Source organism: Schistocerca gregaria, chromosome 8, assembly GCF_023897955.1.
Source record: "Schistocerca gregaria isolate iqSchGreg1 chromosome 8, iqSchGreg1.2, whole genome shotgun sequence".
Taxonomy (NCBI): Eukaryota; Metazoa; Arthropoda; class Insecta; order Orthoptera; family Acrididae; genus Schistocerca; species Schistocerca gregaria.
Window position 1 is genome coordinate 123,678,182 of NC_064927.1, and position 20,649 is coordinate 123,698,830.

At 39.4% G+C, this 20,649-nt stretch overlaps 1 protein-coding gene across 1 annotated transcript; it reads left to right on the forward strand.

Moving 5' to 3' along the window:
* Window positions 1-252: 252 nt before the first annotated feature.
* LOC126284889 (fatty acid-binding protein, muscle-like) lies at window positions 253-10,692 on the forward strand. Its single transcript, XM_049984143.1, has 3 exons — window positions 253-407; window positions 7,994-8,274; window positions 10,556-10,692. Exons 1-3 carry the CDS (start codon window positions 332-334, stop codon window positions 10,604-10,606), a joined length of 408 nt encoding a protein of 135 aa, XP_049840100.1. The 5' UTR covers window positions 253-331; the 3' UTR covers window positions 10,607-10,692.
* The last annotated feature ends 9,957 nt before the right edge of the window (window positions 10,693-20,649 follow it).

Consider the following 20,649-nt stretch of genomic DNA (forward strand, 5'->3'; position numbering starts at 1 on the left):
AACCCACCACTGTACATTCAGTTACGTCGAAACCGCGACCTTTATCGCTTGGCTATGAAGTAATCTTGAGTATGTCTCAACACTCTTCCGACTATCGCAGTTCGGAGACAGGTGCAGAGTTTACTTTACACAAGCGTTTCTTATCGAGGAGCTCATCTTAAACCAATTTGAGCTGCTGCCGTTATCTCCCGCCGGCTCTCGTAACGGGCTCCTCGCTACTTTGACCCCTGCCAGGCCGTATAAAGACACCCGGTTACTGGGCGTCCGCCATCGACCACCCCGGCAGCTACTGATCGTCCCGTGTGCTATCGTCGAAGCAACAACCTCCAAGATGGTGAAGGCATTCCTGGGAAAGACCTACCAGCTGGACAAGAATGAGAACATGGAGGCCTTCCTCAACGCCTACGGTTAGTTTCCACGACACACGTATTTCCTCACTAAATTTTTGATACGTGCATTACTATTCTGATAGAATAACTTCACGTATGCGTAGTGATCGCAGTAGGATCTCTGTTGTCGACTCACACTTTTCCATTTACTAAAGACATCCTTTTTTCTCTCTCGCCATTATTACCATTGGATCGTAGTTGCTGGAGTGCATTTCACTGCTGACGCTTTGTAATTCAAATGTTCTGAGCTTGGCTCTGATGGCTCTGAGCACTATGGGACTTAACATTCTGAGCTTGCCTTTTGATATTATTCCTGGGACTTTTCCTTCTAAGATACTTTTTATGAAGCTTGTCCGTGGAATTAGGAATTAGACAATTTTAGTTTTTCTTCTCTGTTTCATTTTAATAAACGCCCTTTTCCTTTTAATTTCTCTAAGGCTTTGTATTTCCGAATTTGTTATGTTTTAGTGGCACTTCTAAATATCCACACCGCTAATACTTCCAGTTTTTTCTTCTTTCCCTGCTTCCTCGCTTTTCCTAACTATTGCTTAAAATGCTCCGAATAAATGTCTTGTTTTTATATTAAGGAGGTTGTTTGTAATCAAACTACACCTAGAATTACTAACCAAATATTAATTCCATGTTTATTTGACTACGACTGATATGTGAAATAAATGCCGGCCGCGGTGGTCTAGCGGTTCTAGGCGCTCAGTCCGGAACCGCGCGACTACTACGGTCGCAGGTTCGAATCCTGCCTCGGGCATGGATGTGTGTGATGTCCATAGGTTAGTTAGGTTTAAGTAGTTCTAAGTTCTAGGGGACTGATGACCACAGATCTTAAATCCCATAGTGCTCAGGGGCATTTGAACCATTTTTTGTGAAATAAATAATCTGAGAGTGGTAAAAAAAGCATGAGGGTGGTTAAACTGATAAATGATGTTAGTTTGTGATATTTACCTGGCTACAAGTAAAGATAATGTGAGACGAAAACCTATGACTCACCTGTAGTTGCTTATATAACGTAACCTAGGGGTAGCAAATGACATGTTGTCGTATCAGAGAGTGAGATACTAACTTCTAATATGCGTTTGACGGGGAACAATTGTGATACATAGATCCATCACTGTAAGTGTTGCATTTTAGGGTCGGCTTATGTGGAACACTGATTTTTCAGACGCGTTTCGGAATTACAGCCATAGCACTGCTACAGTTCTTTAGTCTTGCATGCGTTGTCTCGTTCAGCGAAAATTTCCTGGATTTTGCATTTAGACGGTTCAGCAACAGCATATAATGTCTTTCCAGCGGCACTCTACATGCTTATAAATACAGAAAGAAAAATGGTTCCAAGAACTTGTGGGTTACTTTTGTTATGGCCTTCATAATGACGAAGTGGTCGCTCGTATGCTTCATTTCGACACTGTGGCTCTTACGTGAAATGTTTTATTTTTCTGTAACACTTTATTTGCCTTGTGAGTCACTATTCATATTTAATATGTGGAAGCTGCTCCATTTTTTCTTTGTCCTAATCTTGTAACTTAAATTATTTACATGAACGAGGCATTTTTAGCAGCGGTGATATAATTTGTTAGCAGCTTCAGTATTGTGCTGTGAAGGTGATAAACTGTGGTTTAAACACGTTGCTTATGCTGTATCAGTAGCTTCAACAGCCAACTGTTCAAAGAGATGACAGTCTTGCTGTGTATTTTTCCATCCCCAAGGATCAGATACTGCTGCACTGTACCCTTATCATGCACCTGCAGGTTTCTGTAACTAATAACGCCCCATGTACTACAACCGATCGTGAACCGTAAACAGTTGTAAACTCCATTGTACACACATCTAAGACGGTTGTCTATTGTTCTTGAAGGTGGAACATCCAGCACGTACTTCCTCGTCATCAAACTGTTGCTAGAGGCCATCAGTGTACCGTTTCCACCTACCTGCTCTGTCTTCTCTGCGCGTAATTGTGGAATTGCTCTTGCACCTTTAATATCGTTGATTTATCTCGGAATGTCTGAAGTATTCATTCATGAGTGTGTACAGTACGACCACTCTAATTTTGACCCTGAACGACTGGAAGCCCGTGTAAAATGTCAGATCAAAGTATCCGGATATCTATTAATGGACATTAAAAGGATCTGCGTCCGCCGTTTCTCTTGAACCGTGCTGGGGATACATTCAATGACGTGTCTGACCGTCTGTGAAGGAACAGCATCTCATTCTTCCTTGGCAGTCGAAATCAGAGAAGATAGTGATATTGGACGTTGGGATCTGGAAGGTAGTCAACGTTCTAAGTCATCCCAAAGGTGTTGGAGTGAGTTCAGTTCGGACTTCTGTTTTAGGAGTGTTATTCTCCACAAACTGTTGCCTTACTGATACTACTTTATGGGAGATTGCACTGTCCTCGGAACTGTTCCTCCATCATATGCCGTATAACATGCTGCGAAACGTGTTCATGTCGTTTCGGACACAGCGTTTTCTTGAGCGCAATGAGGGGACCACAGCATAACAATTAAAATCATTCCCATACCATAACACATCTCCTCTGTACGTAACTAGTGATACTATAGGTGCTGTCGAGTACCGTTCTTCAGTTATTCGTCAAATCCAAACCCTTCCATCAAGTTGGTAGCCCTGCGCCTGCTGCACGGACGTCTGAGTCTCAGCTCTTGTACAAGATAAGGAATTTAAGTAGTAATAAACTGTTTTTTAACACTTTAAACTAATTTATTACGTTAATTATAGTGCTCTGCAAGCATACCATTAAAGGTTTTTGTCTTACTCGCGTATTTTCACAGTAATCACGTAAAGTTCATTTTGTTTACATATCGCGGCCAGGCCGAACTTTTGAGTTTTCAGATTAAACTTCATACCGCAATCTTAAGAGCATTTACTGATAGTTTAGTGTGCTAAATACGTTTGCTGCCCATTTATATCTGTAGAGTATCGTCATCTCTTAAGTAATTTCCAGTAAAAAACTTCTGAACCACTGTTTACATAGTCGCGAGTAGGCCTAATTTTTCGTACACGTATTTTCATTGTTTTCCGGTAACTTAATTGTCTTTCTGTCACTAAAATAGATTTGTACCATGAGTGTAAAGTGCCTGACGTGCCGTAGGATCGTTAGCTCCGGGGTCTGGTGTGATGGATGTAGTAACTTTTTTCATTGGGGCGACTGTAGTGGCGTGGGAATTGGGAAAATGAGCGAGACTCATCAGTGGTTCTGTAGGCTATGCAGTAGAGATAGGAAGATTGTGGAACAGGAGGGGAAAATTGCTGCCCTTCAGGCTGAGTTAGATGAGGCTAGGCGAGAACTGGGCAGGTTAAGGGGGGAGAAGGGTAAACAGGGGTGGGAAGTGGCAACAGGCATGAGGAACAGGCCAAGAAATTCTTCTGACCGCTTTGTTATTAATGTACAAAATAGGTTTGACCTGTTGCCTCAGTCAGAAACTGATGAGCCTCTCACAGAAGTAGATGTACACAGGGCTCAACAAGCTTTCAGCAGCAAATTGATTAAGAATGTAGGGAAGTCTGCAAAGAGAAAGAAAGTCTTGTTGCTAGGTAGTTCGCATGCTAGGGGTGTGGGCCAACTTCTGCAGGATGAATTAGGGTTGGATTACCAGGTCACAAGTTTTTTCAAACCTAGTGCTGAACTTGGGCAGGTTACAGAGGATTTAGGTTCACTATGTAAAGGTTTTACTAAGGAAGACACCGTGGTTATTGTGGGTGGGCCGGGCAACAGTATTGACAGAGATCCGGGGTACAGCATAGAGTGTGACCTGGCAAATATTGCATCGGCATCGAATCATACCAGTGTTGGGTTTGTGTCGGTTCTGGAGCGCCACGACCGACCTCATTTGACCTCTTCTGTCAGGAGAGTTAATTTGGAGTTGGAACGGCTACTTGGATCTGATGCGGGGTCACACATTGGTGTGGTTCGTGTTGATTCACTCTGTAGGTGGGACTATACAAGACATGGCCTACACCTCAACAGGAAAGGGAAGGGTAAACTGGCTGGGCTGATAGCAGGAAATTTAAAGGGGGGAGGAACTACATCTCATGGTGGAAACTCTTTTTTAGTGTAAGATCAGTGTCCAGTGGGAAACTCAGCCATGCAAGTACTAAAGATGTCAAAAAAGTTCAAGATAGTTGCAAAAGTAAAATGAAAAATGTTAGTATATTTCATCAAAATATTGGGGGATTGAACAATAAAATTGATGAGCTTCTGCTTTGTTTAGAAGATATAGAAACTGAGAATGCAATAGATGTACTATGCCTGTCTGAGCATCACATTGTCACTGATATGCAAAAGGTTAGCATCAATGGGTACAAATTAGCTGCACATGTAAGTAGAGATAATATGATGAGAGGAGGAGTTGCCATATATGTCAAAAGCTTCCACAGTGCAAAAAATTTAGAAACTAAAAAATTTTGTGTAGAGCAACATATGGAAGCATGTGCCACTGAACTTAAACTAAAGGATGGCACTTTCATAATTGTAACAGTGTATAGGTCCCCCTCAGGGAATTTCCAGCTATTTCTGGAAAACTTGGATGCTTTGTTGTGCTATCTGTCAGACAGGGGGAAGCAAATTATCATTTGTGGGGATTTCAATGTTGATTCCCTGAAAGAGTGTAATAGGAAGAATGACCTTTTAGTATTACTCAGTTCTTTCAATTTGAGCTCCGTCATTGATTTTCCTACTCGGATAACAAAGAACAGCAGTACATTGATAGATAACTTTTTTATAGACCAAGATAAGTTTAAGGACATAAATGCTTATCCTGTTGAGAATGGTCTTTCAGATCATAGTGCACAGCTTGTTACAGTACATGACATAGCTCCATGCAGTATAATAAATCAGACTTTCAAAGCAGTGCGTTCAATTAACAATATAAATATTGCAAACTTTAGGGAAAGCCTACAGCAGCTAGACTGGGATGAAGTGTATAAGGAACCCGATGCAAACTTGAAATATAACTTATTTCACAATACATTTTTAAGGGTATTTGAAAATTGTTTTCCCAAGAAAATAGTTAAACATAATTCCAAGAAAACATATAAAAAACCTTGGCTAACTAAAGGAATAAGAATATCTTGCAACCGCAAAAGAGAACTGTATCTAACAGCAAGATGGAGTACTGACCCCGAAATTGTTCAATATTATAAAAACTATTGTGCGGTACTAAGAAAAGTTATTAAAAAGTCCAGAAGCATGTGTATCATGTCTGAGATCAGTAACTCTGATAATAAAATTAAAGCAATTTGGAATATTATTGAAAGGGAAACAGGGCAACCAAGAGCACAGGAAGACTTTAGTGCAATAAAATTGAATGACAAGTGCACTAACAAACAATCAGAAATTGAAAATATTTTGAATAATCATTTTTTAAATGTTGTGGAGAAAATAGGATCTAGATCTTCACTAGAAGAGGCAAGGCTATTAATAGAAGAGGCCATACCTGCACAGTTTGAAACAGCTGTAATTCCACCAACCTCTCCCTCTGAAATCAGTAAAATAATAAACTCACTGAAAAGTAAAAGCTCTTACGGAATTGATGGCATTTCCAGCAAAGTACTTAAAGCTTGTTCCCCACAGATAAGTAGAATTCTCAGCCACGTATGTAATAGCTCTTTGGAGCAGGGTGTTTTCCCTGATAGACTGAAATATGCCATTGTAAAACCATTGCATAAAAAGGGGGATACGTCGGATGTCAACAACTACCGCCCAATCTCTCTTCTGACAGCTCTATCAAAAATTTTTGAGAAAGTAATGTATTCAAGAGTAGCCTCCCATATTTGTAAAAATAAAGTACTAACAAAATGTCAGTTTGGTTTTCAGAAAGGCTTTTCAACAGAAAATGCTATATATGCTTTCACTGATCAAATATTAAATGCTCTGAATAACCGGACATCACCCATTGGTATTTTTTGTGATCTCTCAAAGGCCTTTGATTGTGTAAATCATGGAATTCTTTTAGATAAGCTAAATCATTATGGTTTGAGTGGGGCAGTGCACAAATGGTTTAATTCATACTTAACTGGAAGAATGCAGAAAGTTGAAATAAGTGGTTCGTGTAATGTTAAAACAGCTGATTCCTCAAACTGGGGTGCTATCAAGCACGGGGTCCCACAGGGTTCGGTCTTAGGTCCTTTACTGTTCTTGATATACATTAATGACTTACCATTCCACATTGATGAAGATGCAAAGTTAGTTCTTTTTGCTGATGATACAAGTATAGTAATAACATCCAAAAACCAAGAACTAAGTGATGTAATTGTAAATGATGTTTTTCACAAAATTATTAAGTGGTTCTCAGCAAACGGACTCTCTTTAAATTTTGATAAAACACAGTATATACAGTTCCGTACAGTAAATGGCAAAACTCCAGTAATAAATATAGAATTTGAACAGAAGTCTGTAGCTAAGGTAGAATTTTCAAAATTTTTAGGTGTGTCCATTGATGAGAGGTTAAACTGGAAGCAACACATTGATGGTCTGCTGAAACGTCTGAGTTCAGCTACGTATGCTATTAGGGTTATTGCAAATTTTGGTGATAAGAATCTCAGTAAATTAGCTTACTATGCCTACTTTCATTCACTGCTTTCGTATGGCATCATATTCTGGGGTAATTCATCGTTGAGTAGAAAAGTATTCATTGCACAAAAACGTGTAATCAGAATAATTGCTGGAGCCCACCCACGGTCATCCTGCAGACATCTATTTAAGGATCTAGGGATCCTCACAGTAACCTCACAGTATATATATTCCCTTATGAAATTTGTTGATAATAATCCAACCCAATTCAAAAGTAATAGCAGTGTGCATACCTATAACACCAGGAGAAAGGATGATCTTCACTATGCAGGGTTAAATCTGACTTTGGCACAGAAAGGGGTAAATTATGCTGCCACAAAAGTCTTTGGGCACCTACCAAACAGCATCAAAAGCCTGACAGATAGCCAACTAACATTTAAAAATAAATTAAAAGAATTTCTAGATGACAACTCCTTCTACTCATTGGCTGAATTTTTAGATATAAAGTAAGTAAAAAAAAAAACAAACTTAATCATTAGTGTCATGCAATATTTTGTGTAATGTAATTTCTTGTACAGACATCTTTTATTAACCTGACACGTTCCACATCATTACGAAGTGTCGTATTCATGATCTATGGAACAAGTATTAATCTAATCTAATCTAATCTAACAAATTCCGCAATAGTTGATGACCTCTGTCCGCAGTGCATTTGGGCCGCATGGACTTGCTTTAGCTGTGGTTATTTCTTCGCGTTTCCACTTTGACAATCGGTTTTTGCCGCTGTCGAAGTCCTCAAATGTCTGTGACTGTTTTGTTACACTGGTGGTGTGGAATGACTGGTCCACGTTCCAAGTTACTGAGCTGTACTGACAGACCCATTCTGCTGTTACTGCGTCTCTACTGAGAATATAGAACTTCGCCCATCCTTTTATACCGACTGATCCACCTCTCGCGATGTCTAGTGGTCAATCCAGCATTACATAAGGGTGATCATGTAGTGTGTAGGCTAGACTTCGGACTCACCTGCAGAACTGCCACTGAGGTGTGCTTTTCTTGCCGGCAGGCGTGGACGCGTCGATGAAGGAGGCCGCCGCCCAGCTGAAGCCCACGACGACCCTGACGGAGAGCGGCGGCGTGTACACGCAGGTGACGGCCGCGGGAGACCGCAAGGTGACCACCTCCTTCAAGCTGGGCGAGGAGTTCGACGAGACGACGCTGGACGGCAAGAAGGCCAAGACCACCGTCACCCAGAAGAGCGACGACACCCTGCTCCAGGTCCAGAAGTTCCCCGACGGCAAGGTCGTCAACATGGAGAAGAAGTTCACCGCAGATGCACTCACGGTGGTGAGTACCCAGCCACCATTCAGCCGACCAGAAACTCCTTGCTGGTGCTGCTTCTAGATTCACCCATATGGCTAGGCCAACCTACTCGTATTTTCAGTTTTCAAATTGGTCTCATATATACTCCCAAATCGTTTAACATTTGAAATACAGTTTTATTTGCTGTCGTAATTTCCCATGTGTTGACCAATTCACCGTTTTCTAAATACTATCCAAGAAAAATTGTAACCACCCACTCTTTCTGAATGAACAAATTTATTACAGTAACTAGGCTTACCGTCAGACAGCAGCGAGAATTTCTCAAACAAATCTAACATTTTCGTCCTATAATGTTTGAGAAGATTACTGATGTTCTTGTTAACAGATTTCACTTTCTGTCTTATAATATAAAAGAGCATTAATCATATTCTTGTTTACAAAAGCTTTTATTATTATTATTATTATTATTATTATTATAAAGAGCGTGTGAACTTTAGCCAAGCTCAACTTCACTTCCTATTACTATTACCTTCTCTTCTCATAACTTTTTCACTAATTCACTGTGTTTTCTCATCTTATTCTGTGTCCTTTTTTCCTATTGATTCTTCTCTTGAGACTCATTCAGTTTTTTTGTTTCTGTTTTGACTGTGGAGTTGTTTTCCCGCCCATAATTTACGTTCTGAGAATTTCGGTTCCTCCAGATCTCCTTATATTTATTTCATCCAAATAGTCTTTAATTTTCTTGGATTAGCGATATTAAGAATTTTGTTAGTGGGTCCGTTTTCATCCATTCTATATACGTATCCTAGAAATGTAGACGACTTTTGTTAAATTTATCTACAATATTGATTTGCTGTCGTAGAATTTCTTTGTAGATCGACTGATCTAAGTTCTATCTTGAAGAACAGCGCCGTACATTTTTCTAAGAAGCTTCATTTTTTGTTTCTCAATTTCATGAATTTCGTCATCCCCCTAATTGCTGTGATTTATGCCACGTACAAGACGTCTAGTAAAACAACCGTGTTGAAGTGTCAGAGTTTTGTATTACAAGATTGTATTGATTCCATAGTGGTTTGTTTTTGCAGTCTGTGTTGCAAATTGTGTTCCATCATGGAGGTAGGATGGTGGTTTCCCAAACACTTGAAGTGAGTGACCAGTCACGTTTTTCTATACTCTGTTTTCAGTGGGCATTTTACTGTTCATGTAGTGTCCGCATACTGACTTTTTCATACACACCCACATCATCTGTAAAGGCCATTCGTTTTCAAAGTGACTCTTTTTTCCTTTCTTCTTTCTAATTCGGATACCTTTGACGTGCTGGAGTGGCGATAAACCATCTTCTTGTAGGAGGCCTCTGTCAAATTGCAATGAGTTTGAGATTTATCCCATGAATTTAACTTTCGATACGGTCTGTTGCAAGTCTTACAAATCGAATCATCCATAAACAGATTTAGACAACGAAGTCACCGTCCAGCGTCAAATAAGACATCAGCTGGTATAAAACACTGACAAATATTGACAAGTTTCAGTGAGGTTTCAGGTTTTTACACATATTATATGGGAGCAAGAAAACAATTCGAAATGGTACTTAAAACGCATTAAATATTATGAAAAACTCAGAACATTAAATGCAGAGGATCAGTAAGAAATGTCTAAGGAAAAATGCAACGACAGGAGTTGTTGAGGTTTCTTACCAGAAACAAGGAGGGGATAACGTAAAATCTGCAGACCAACCATGAAATGTGCACTTGTACAGTAGAGAACGAAAATCACAGAGGCGGACATATTACCTAATGAATGTAGTAAGCAACAATAGATGAAGGACAGAATCACACCGGTAGTTATATAGTGCTTTAGAAAAAAATAAAGAAAACTGAAACACAAAATACACGGAGAGGAAAATAAAAACTCCTTCGTTGCATGTTTTGTAAGCAACATTGTGTGTGCAGTAAAATGTCCGAAGCCGACATCGTGTAAAATCATGTCTTTTGCCTTCACACCTTTACGAAAAAAATTGTGGCATTGTCGAAACATCATCGGTATTAATACTCCTCTCTCCTAAGGAGTGTATGTCTCCCCAGTATTTCTTTGCCTCTGACTTTTGCCTGATCTGTACCGTGTGTTCTTACAGCGCTTCTCACACCACGTTAGGTTAACAACGCACTGAATAGAAAAAGAGCACTATCTCTTAATGAATACATTAATGTATGTCAAGTATCACTAGATCGGTGAATAAAATTATAGAACTGTTTATGGCGTGCCTTTCGTAACAGAATTAAAATATTTCCTTCTTTTGTGTTTTCAGACTATCACCCTCGGCAACATCACGGCCAAGAGGATCTACAAGGCGATCTAATTACATCATGGACGCTGTCCTTTTTCCTGTTAATATTATCTTATTTTATTTGTTACTTTTAAAAATAAATGCTTTATAAAATGTAATTATGTTTGGAATTTTTTGTTATGTTGACATCATACAACTAAGAAACAAAATTTACGACGAACCTAATCCTATAACACAACAACAGAGATGTAAGGTTATCAAGTAAGACTGCACTCAACAAAAATGATCCAAATAGCAACTACAGAAAACGGTGAAATAGCGAAGTGACGATATTGTTTTAACAAAAGTTATCATAAAATTGTATTTGTGTTTACGACTGCACACAAACAATGGATCCATTACATATTTTCAGGTCTATGATACCGCTATACACAAACGTCACTCTGTAGCTGAGAGGCCAGAAAGATGTTTTACATGATATGTGCTACGATCGGAGGAATAATTCACAATACACTTTTCCAAAATCATATAGAATTTAAAGGTAATTAGAGATTCTTCCGGTGAATTTCTGCTTTTTATTTTAATGGTATTTCCCTGGCGTTTTTGTCAGTCGAAAGGCAAGAGATAATTCTTTTCATATTAATAAATTTCGAACGAGAAGCTGTAATAATTTATATTTTTAAATAAAAATATGGTATTTGTTATTCTTACCTCTGTCAAGAGTGTATTCAGCAAAAACTTGTCTATCATAACACAGTTTACTTCGTTTCATCTTGGACCGTACACACACTGACTGCTGCGTTTATGTTTTTGTTGACAACGTAAAAGTAATTCATTTGAAGTAGTTCCTAATGAGGGATACTAATGAAATCTGAGAGAAGCTAAAAATAAGATAATATAATGATCCAGATTATAGGCGAGAAAGATGTGATTGGGCGTCAATTCATTTCCGTGTACTACATTTGACTTCATGGCACACAGTCTGACTAAATCTAACTAACTTTGTATTGCATTTAATGTCCAGGGACAACTTATGCATGCCACCATATACCTATTACAGTTCAGACATGTATATAAGACCCTTCTGTTTGAGGTACAAAAATACCAAAGTGTATACTTTGTGTCTTGCACTTCATGACAAGAAATTTCTAAAAACGAAATGTAAACTTCCAGAACATTCACACTCAAAACCAGAAATAAAGAAAACTGCGTAAAGAAATACGTAAGGCAGTGGCTTTATATGAAAGTATATTTTCTATAATCAAGAAGTTACTGAGGTTCTATACTTGGCTACTAGCTGCAACCATAAGGATCTTGGGGAAAAGTCTGTCAAAAGACGCACAAGCCAAGTAGTTAATGAGCTGGTTAGTTAGTTTCGAGTCCAATAAATGACATGCACGATAGCTGTTAAGGTGAGTACAGCGCTGTTCGAACAAAGAAAATTTTAACAATGGCGATGCCTTGATCATTTACAGGTTTACAGTTGATTCATCATAGCCAGATGATAATTACTTTGCGTTGTAGAAACATTTAGAAAATACGAAACACTGTATTTTCATTTTCAAACTCTGTTGATATTTGCAGAGACTTTATTTTGAAAGACAGATCGTTTAACAATTTCATAGGTGTACAATTCATGCAGTACCCGTTTGTGCAGGAGTTAACTTGTGAGAAAAATTAAGGAATGCAAAGAAAATACTCAAAAAGTTACCACCTATATCATACAGATCTTACTTCACCTGTAAAGTACCATGTATTACATACCTACATTATATCAGTTAAGTGAGTACTACTTCGCAGCACTACAGAAAGATGTTGTCGTGGAACACAGCGAGTAGTAGTTTGTATAACTTTGCGTAATATAAAAACACAAAGAAAGATATTAACTTCAGATATTTAAGTACCATATGAGCTTATAGTGGACATAATGCAGAAAAGCGCATACCTAAAGCAAAAAGCGCATACCTAAAGCAAAACTAGTTCCTAATGTTCAACTATAATTCTTAAGTTTCGGGTGAATAATTTAGATTGAATATTTAGATTGAATATTTCTATTTTTGAGTAGCACATTGCAGGTTAATCTAGTATATAGATTATTATTGCCATTTAAACTATTTGAAAAATACTCATTCCGTAAGAAAATATGTCTTTACTCATCCAGTTTATCAAATTTTCCTTGAGTTATCAGTGAAGGTGTATTCATAGGATACTACTTCTCCATCCATAGAACATAACCAAAATAAGCTTCTGCAACTATCTTAGTTGACGATCTATGCATAATCTAGGAAGAATGAGTGAAGTTATTTTCTACTCGTAATAACATTACTAGTCTCATGATTCAAGGAGTCGATTCACATAGAATGTAGGTATTTCACAGATATTTTAAAGTGTAAGTGTAAGTTACAACGTATATGACGCTGAGTAATGTTCATGTTCTAAAGATTTGGTGGTCCTTCGTGTCAAAGGATTTACCTGCGTTGGATATTAAATCTGTCACGTCGTTCAAAAGCTGAAAACTTGTAATTACGGGTCGTACTTCCGTTACGAATGGTAATTCATCGTGCAGGCTTTACAAGAAGTTCATTGAACCCATTTAAGACAGTGATGCCTTTTTTTGTTTAACCTTATCTGTCGCGAAAATAACAATAACAAAATATAATTGTTGTTTCCAATATCCATCAGAATAAAATATTTTCTCTTTGGTGTAAAATTATGCTACGAATTATTAATAGTTTAACTTAGCCTTAGTAATCGCTCGTAGCCATGTTCGAGGGACCACAGAATTGAATAGTACCGCTATGCAAACATTAATTCTGTCGGTATAAAGCATGTTGTAACATAGAAAGTACTTGCGATTGTTGATGTGAAAAATCGTACACCACACTCTTTGATATCCAAGTACAAAGATTTCATATCACGTTCGTTCTATATGGGCTCAGTTTGCATATTTTGATTTCCCACGAACATTTCCGGTGAGATACTAACATTGAAAACTTGTACCATCCGTGAATTCGAAAGAAAACAGAAATTACAACCCGAAATCACCACTTTTAACATAACTAATTCTGAAGTTCAGTTTACTGACAGAATCTAGGCTGCTTTATTTCCACTGATGGACGAAAATTATTGGTGATTTCAAGTTACACCGCTCATCTTCGCAAGGTTGAATACAGCAATTCTATTTTCTATAACATTCCCTTAGCTTGCCATATGAAAGCTAAACAACGACACTCCCAAACTATGCACCAACACATCTAACTACAATTCAAAACTATAGGAGCTCTAACTAACTGTTGAACAATGAAAAGAAGTAACATATGTTTGACGTACACGTATCCAGTCCCCTAGTATCAAATATGCAGTATTTTGTTTGCAATGAAGAAAGTAAGTAATACAAGCAGGGCCAATTCAACGCTTAAGTGTCACACGCGGCCCCTTAGAGTTTCCTGTTGAGCGATGAGACAGGGATGTCGAAGCACAAAATTTTTAAAAAGGACTACCAAGCGCCCAAGAAAAATGATATGTCACTTGTATGGAAAATTTTCTCGAACTGGCCCTCATTAGAAGTGGGTAATGAAAATGACGAGATCGTTCTAAAAATGTTGTAATTTAGGTTTTGCAGGTTATCACTGGTCTTGTTTAATTTTTTATAAGGAGGAGACACAGTGAGAAGGAACGTTCCATAAAATTATCAGACGTTATAAAGGGTGGTTACAAAAAGTCTGAAGAGCTTCTTACAAGGGAGATTGTGGTGAAAAATTCCATACACTACACATATTTAACTTATTTAATATTGAAATTAGGCAATGAGATGGTCGTCCGCGCAGATTCAATCAATCTGCCAGCGACGGTGACGCTAAAAGCATTCTTCGTTTGTTTTCCTCAGACCCATAAACGTAGCTTTTGATCGGATAGCTTAAATTTATCACTTCCCAAAAAAATCGTCTTTGAACAATTTATAAGCTTTTGAACACGTAGTTAGTAACTCACGGACTGACAATGTCTGTGCATTACCGCGTTTTAGTGTATGCAAGTGCGACGACTTGGTTGATTAACCTCAATGCTTAATACCTCAGAAACGGCTCAACGCATCGAATTTCCTTTTTTAACAGTTATTTCTCGCCAAACCTCCAGTGTCACGCCTTTACAAGCATTTCACTCTGTTTCTGACCTCCCTGAATATTAGACTAGAGGCAGATATCATAGTGAATCTGGCTGTGAACATAAGCCATAGAAGAAATGGAATGGACACGTACTATAAACGAGAATTTAGGAGAAAAAATAGATATGGTGAGATGAAGAACAATAAAAAGGAAATAATTTAGTAAAAAGATATTGGAGAAACGCAAAGTGGAAGAAGTGAGAGCACTGTGATATTGAAGAAAGAATATTGCACATCGGAGGATATGCAAGAACAATATTAGGAGCGCTTCCACTCACTGTTGTCCATGGTTAAGGAAGAGATTTATGAAACTGTATGGATAGAGAATAGCACTGTAAAACTGTGTATTGCATCCGATGGGAAAGAAATACTAAAATAATTTAAAATGAGCTGCTGAAGAAGGACTTGAAGTTAAATGGACGTGGAAATGCGAAGTTATAAGGTAATAAAAAGAGTAGACATGATAATAAATTCTTTTTCAGAATAAAAGAGTTCTTGGCGCTAAGGAATCTAGGAACAGAAACACAGAGTTTTATTGTTGCGATTGTGTGTCACAACTCCTGCAAGCAAGACTTCCCTCGAACAATGCGAGCTACACAGGACGGCCTACAAGCCAGGCGAAGCGAGACCGCCAGCACTAGCGGTCTGCTGCAGAGGTCGCTAGCAGAGCGAAACTGTGTTTCACGTCACACATTACGCGGAACAAGTAGTTCGGAACTTATTATCGCTTTGCAACAGTTGTGGGAATGAAGAGAAAAGTCTTTAAAAATGAACCGAACGATGGAAAACAGTAATCATGAATTTAAGATACATGCTTGTATATACAAAGGTTGTTCAATAAGTAATACCTTACATTTTTTAAAAAGCCATTAATATACATAGAAGAACGTCCTTGTTGGTACTTCACATATGATGTTTGTTCTGTGCGCCGGTGAAGTTTCGAATCGCTATGGCAGATGGCAGAGACATAGTACAGCGTCAAAATGGCGTTTACATGCGACACACGTTACAAACAGCGTGGTGTTATTAAATTCTTGAGTGCATGCCGATGCTGCATTTGTTAGAAGTAGAGTTGGGCAATGGGTAAAGAAAGTTACAGCCTCAGAAAATGCAGAAACCGAGCTCCATGATCAGCCAAGCTCCGGACGTCGTGTCACAGCCACTGCTCCAGACATGCTGAATCGTGGGGATGCCATTATTCGTGCCGACCGGCGCATCACAATCGATAATTGGTTTTACAGTTGTGGGTCAAAATTGGAAGTGCGTCTGCAATGATCGAGACTCTCGGATATTGAAAGATGTGCTCACGATGGGTTCCACAAATGCTCACAGCGGACAACAAGATTAAAAGAAAGGCCACTTCATCTGAATTGTTGGATCGTTTTGAGACCGGTGGAGAGGCCTTTCTGTCACGGATCTTTCCGGAGGACGAAAGCTGGGAGCACCACTTTGCGCCGGAAACAAAAATTCAGTCCATGGAGTGGCATCAGCCTCATCCACCACAAAAGAAGAATTTCAAGACAACCCCCCCCCTCCCCCCTCTACCGTAAAAGTCATGGTGACAGTCTTCTGGGACTGTGATGGTGTCATTCTCGTGGATGTGATGCAGAGAGGGTCAAACATTAATTCAGAGGCACATGTGAAGACTCTGAATAAACCCAAGAACCGATTCCGAAAAATTCAATCGGACAAGAATCCAGCAGAAATCTCGCTCTAACACGATAATGCACGCCAACACACAAGTGTGTGAACTCGGGAGCGCATCACCAAATTGGGTTGGACGTCCTTGCCTTCTCCACCGTACAGACCAGACCTGGCACCCTCGGACTTACATATCTTTGGGCAACTTAAAGATGATGAGAGTGTCAGTCAAGCAGTGAAAACATGGCTACTCCTACAGGACAAGAACTTATACCAGCAGGGAATACATGCTCTTCCGCAACGTTGGCGTACACCCTTAGTACTTGATGGAGACTACGTATAAAAATAGGACATGAACAAGACATGTTGATGTATATTGTCACCAAATACTGACTCTTAACAATAAATATGTTCCGAGTGAAAAAAAAGTGGGGCATTACTTATTGAACGACCCTCGTACACTTCCATGCACACGACTTTGAACAAAATTATTTACAGAGCGTTAAAACATCTCGTTGTAAACGATATTTGACGTAAGAAAGTAACCATCATTTAATTTTGGTTTTCATTTAATTATCACTTTGAATGTCAGCCACATATGGAAACCCTATTATTCCAGTGCCAGCCCATTTATTTCAGTCCTTTCACTGATACCAATCATTTGTCTCTTTGGTGCAGATTCAGGAACAATCATAAATACGTCTTTCTGAGACAAGAATAAACCTTATTATTTCCTCTTCAAATGCGTGTCACTTATGGTGCCCTCCTATGTAACATTTCATCACCACAATCAAAAGTGAAGAAGCTTTTTTTTCGGCAGTAAAAAATTGTTTTTGCGTGTTACAGACTGATTATTTATATAAATGGCAAAGTTTACGTATTTTTATGCACAGATCATACCATATTGCACGTTTTCTCGTACTTTCACTTGACGTCTGCCAACGCTTCAGAGAATGTGAGGGCCTGTAACAGGTAATGGCATCATACCTCAACTGATAGTGCTTTATTCTGAAATAATATGCAAATGCTGAAACGGTATGAACGAAATTTAGGGTAAGTGGGAAGAAGTAAGAAAGCAGGTTATCATAATACATAACTTCATCAGAGAACTTGACAAATAAAAAAATTACAGCAGTTATCTTACCTGATACTGTATCAGCATAAGTTGGATGTTCATCCGTGGCATCGACACCAAAAATATCACTCAGGTTATCCTACAATTCTTTAAGAATTTCGGCGTCACTCAATGAGCTACACGTTACTTCGAATAGGAATACGCTCGCACCGGTGTCTCGCAGTCGGTTGCTACATAAGCTCGTCTCGCAAATCCAAAAGCTTACTGGTGCGTCCGAGTGGCAGAAATGTGTACTGCAAATGTTTGTCTTCCTTCGGAGAACTGCTGAACTAGTAATATAACGCGCAGGAGCTAGGAGTTGAATGCGGAAGAACGCCCGTAATATTACGGGCGCGACAGTTCTCGCTAAGACGCAGAGAACGTGCTATCACGTGCGCGGCATTCTTTGCACCGCAGACAGCAACCTAATACCAAGGGCATGGCACTCTAAGTGTTAAGGGATAGAGGCAGAAATAATGGACTATCGCAGTGGTCATGGTTATTATTTATGTCAATATTGTATACAAATTATCCAATTAATAAGTACCTTAAAACAAATATAATGGTATTTTATTAAGATACTAAGAAAAGGGAGTCTCTTCTTCGGGGTTAATAAGTTGGCTTCGTAAAATATAGGTGCGAAGCTGGGCGTCCATGATGTCGTTTTGCCTGTTGGGAGTTAAAAGTCTCGTTTAAGTTAAAATTTTCCGCAAATAGCAAGTTTTAGTACGCTATTGCAGAAGCCCGTTAAAAAAACCTGCCTAACGACACCTCATTCACCCCTATACGATTAGTATGTGTTGAGAATTAATAGGTGTAATTTTCCTCCCTCGGCCGAGCGGTCTAAGGTGCTGCAGTCATGGACTGTGCGGCTGGTCCCGGCGGAGGTTCGAGACAATTTAGGTTAAGTAGTGTGTAAACTTAGGGACTGATGACCTTAGCAGTTAAGTCCCATAAGATTTCACGCACATTTGAACATTTTTTCCTCCCTTCTGTTTTCTTCTCTAACACAGATGCAGGGCAAAATTTTGTGCATAGCATTAAAAGTATTCTATATATATTTATTTTGTATTTTTAACATAAATTGAGTGCCATATGAGGGTACTGAAATTCAACCTGGGCCTCATTCAAACAACAGAATGTCTTTCTCAGACTTTTCAGGCTATTTGTTGTCATCGTGTAGAATCAGGTGTGCTGTCGCTGTTCCTTGTCTTCCCAACACGATATTTCGACGTCATAGCTCGACGTCTTCATCAGGTGTTTCCTGAGACTGACCGACAGTCCTGTATTTTCTGTCTCTCTCTCTCTCTCTCTCTCCCTCTCTCTCTCTCTCTGTGGAGCTTGCTGCACATCATTTCTAGCCGCAGGTTTTCACTGTTTAATTTTATTACTTTTATTATTTTCATGCAATTCAGTGCACATTTTATTTGGATATTAAAATTTAATTCTTTATTCTGATATTTAAAATTGTATTATTCATTCTGATATTGTTCCACGTAACATAATATACATTTTCTACAATTCCAATATGATAATGTTACACACTACTTAGTATGTTAGATAGTAGATTGGAGAACAGGGAGAACGATAGGAAGAGAGGAGGTGGGATAAACTTGTGCCTGGTGGAGGGGCGTAAGAATGGCAGCAGGTAGTTACAAGCAGGCTAAATGTGGATTCCGGGAATAGTGATCCCTTAGTGGGCTTTATGTTGCTGTTAGTATGTATAATATTTACATCATAAGGTTTGAGTTTGTAGTTTTAATGACCGGCTCACGGTTTTATGCCTGGGCGGTGTTTGGTGTTCACTACGTCGTCAGGGCTCCCTGTGGCCGTATCCGCCTCCAGGAGTTGTGTCTTTCGTCCGCGCCCGCTGCCGCTTCTTTCTCCGGCGGCGGCCGTCAAAAGGCGTTCCGTATTAGGTCCGCGCCGGCAGAACGCTTTCCTAGCGCTGTCGTAGCGCTGTTTCTGCTCTTCGCGACCGCTGCGGCTTTCCTTTGTGGCCGTTTCACTCTCCTACCCTTCTGAGTTCGGTATGCTCCTGGAAGGGGCCCTTCCTGCGGCATCGGGCTGCTGTAGGAATTTCATTTTCTGTCCGCAATATCTAGTGGCGTTTCAGGTGGTTGACGTTGTTCCCTGTCTTGTCCGTAACCACTGTGGCTGTCTCCAGAGGAGACACTTGCAGTTTGGTACCTCATAAGAGGTTTGATCTTGTTAATTACGCTCCTGAGGTTCATTACAGGCGAAAGGAATTTTCTTCCGTAGTTTCTGTAGTAGTTTCAAAGCCGTACTAATATCCTGCTCTCCGATTGATCCGGTTCTCAGCCACATCGATTTCAATAATTTCAGTACTCACACTGTCCCAGATTCTACGTTTTTGAGAGAGGATCCACATTTTGTCGTAATTTATGATGTGTTCAAGTTCCAGGGAATTTTCTGCTATTGGTGATTTAGTGGCCTGTCATACCCTGGTATGTCTCTGGTATTCATTAGGCTTTATGTCAACTGTTCTGGTTTACCATCGAGTTCCTTACTACGTGCAGGGCAATTCTATGAGCAGACTGAAGGAGTGGCGATGGATGGCTCGTTATCTCCAGTACTAGCAAATCAGGTTATGGAGAAATTCGTGGATAGGGCACACTGCTGTTGCCTACCAGCCTATATATTTCTTCATTTATGTTGATGACACGTTTGTCATCTGGTTACATGGTCGGAAAAGACGAGATCTAGGACCATCTGATATCGAGACCCCCAGCATTAAGTTCACCTTGGAACTAGAAAAAGATAGTCAACTCCAGTTCCTGGATGTCCTGGTGAAGACCAAGGCAGATGGCACGTCAGATCACAGTGTGTATAGGAAACATGGACTTCACGTCAACAGGTGTCATCACTCATTACGGAAGAATAGGGTGCTGCATTTTTTATCACAATAGATACGGATTTTTTTCTATAATAGTACAAAACACAGATGAGGCTACTGTTGTAATTTACTTGTTCTATAACATAGAAATTACACATGGCTCACATATTGGCGCTACTGATCTAGCTTATAGATTAAGTTACATTTATAATGAGCAGAGTATTATTACTGTATCACAATGTAAAGAAATCAAGAATTAAACCAATTGCAGCCCTCGGTCGCGAAAATGAAGTCCTTTTGACCTAGGTTTCGGCCACTTCAAAGAGTGCCTTCATCAGAAA

What these genes read in the sequence shown, in the direction of transcription:
- LOC126284889 (XM_049984143.1), top strand. Translation starts at nt 332, where the DNA reads ATGGTGAAGGCATTCCTGGGAAAGACCTACCAGCTGGACAAGAATGAG. An exon ending in GGCCTTCCTCAACGCCTACG is followed by an intron (nt 408 to 7,993) that starts GTTAGTTTCCAC and finishes TCTTGCCGGCAG; the next exon opens with GCGTGGACGCGTCGATGAAG. An exon ending in CCGCAGATGCACTCACGGTG is followed by an intron (nt 8,275 to 10,555) that starts GTGAGTACCCAG and finishes TTGTGTTTTCAG; the next exon opens with ACTATCACCCTCGGCAACAT.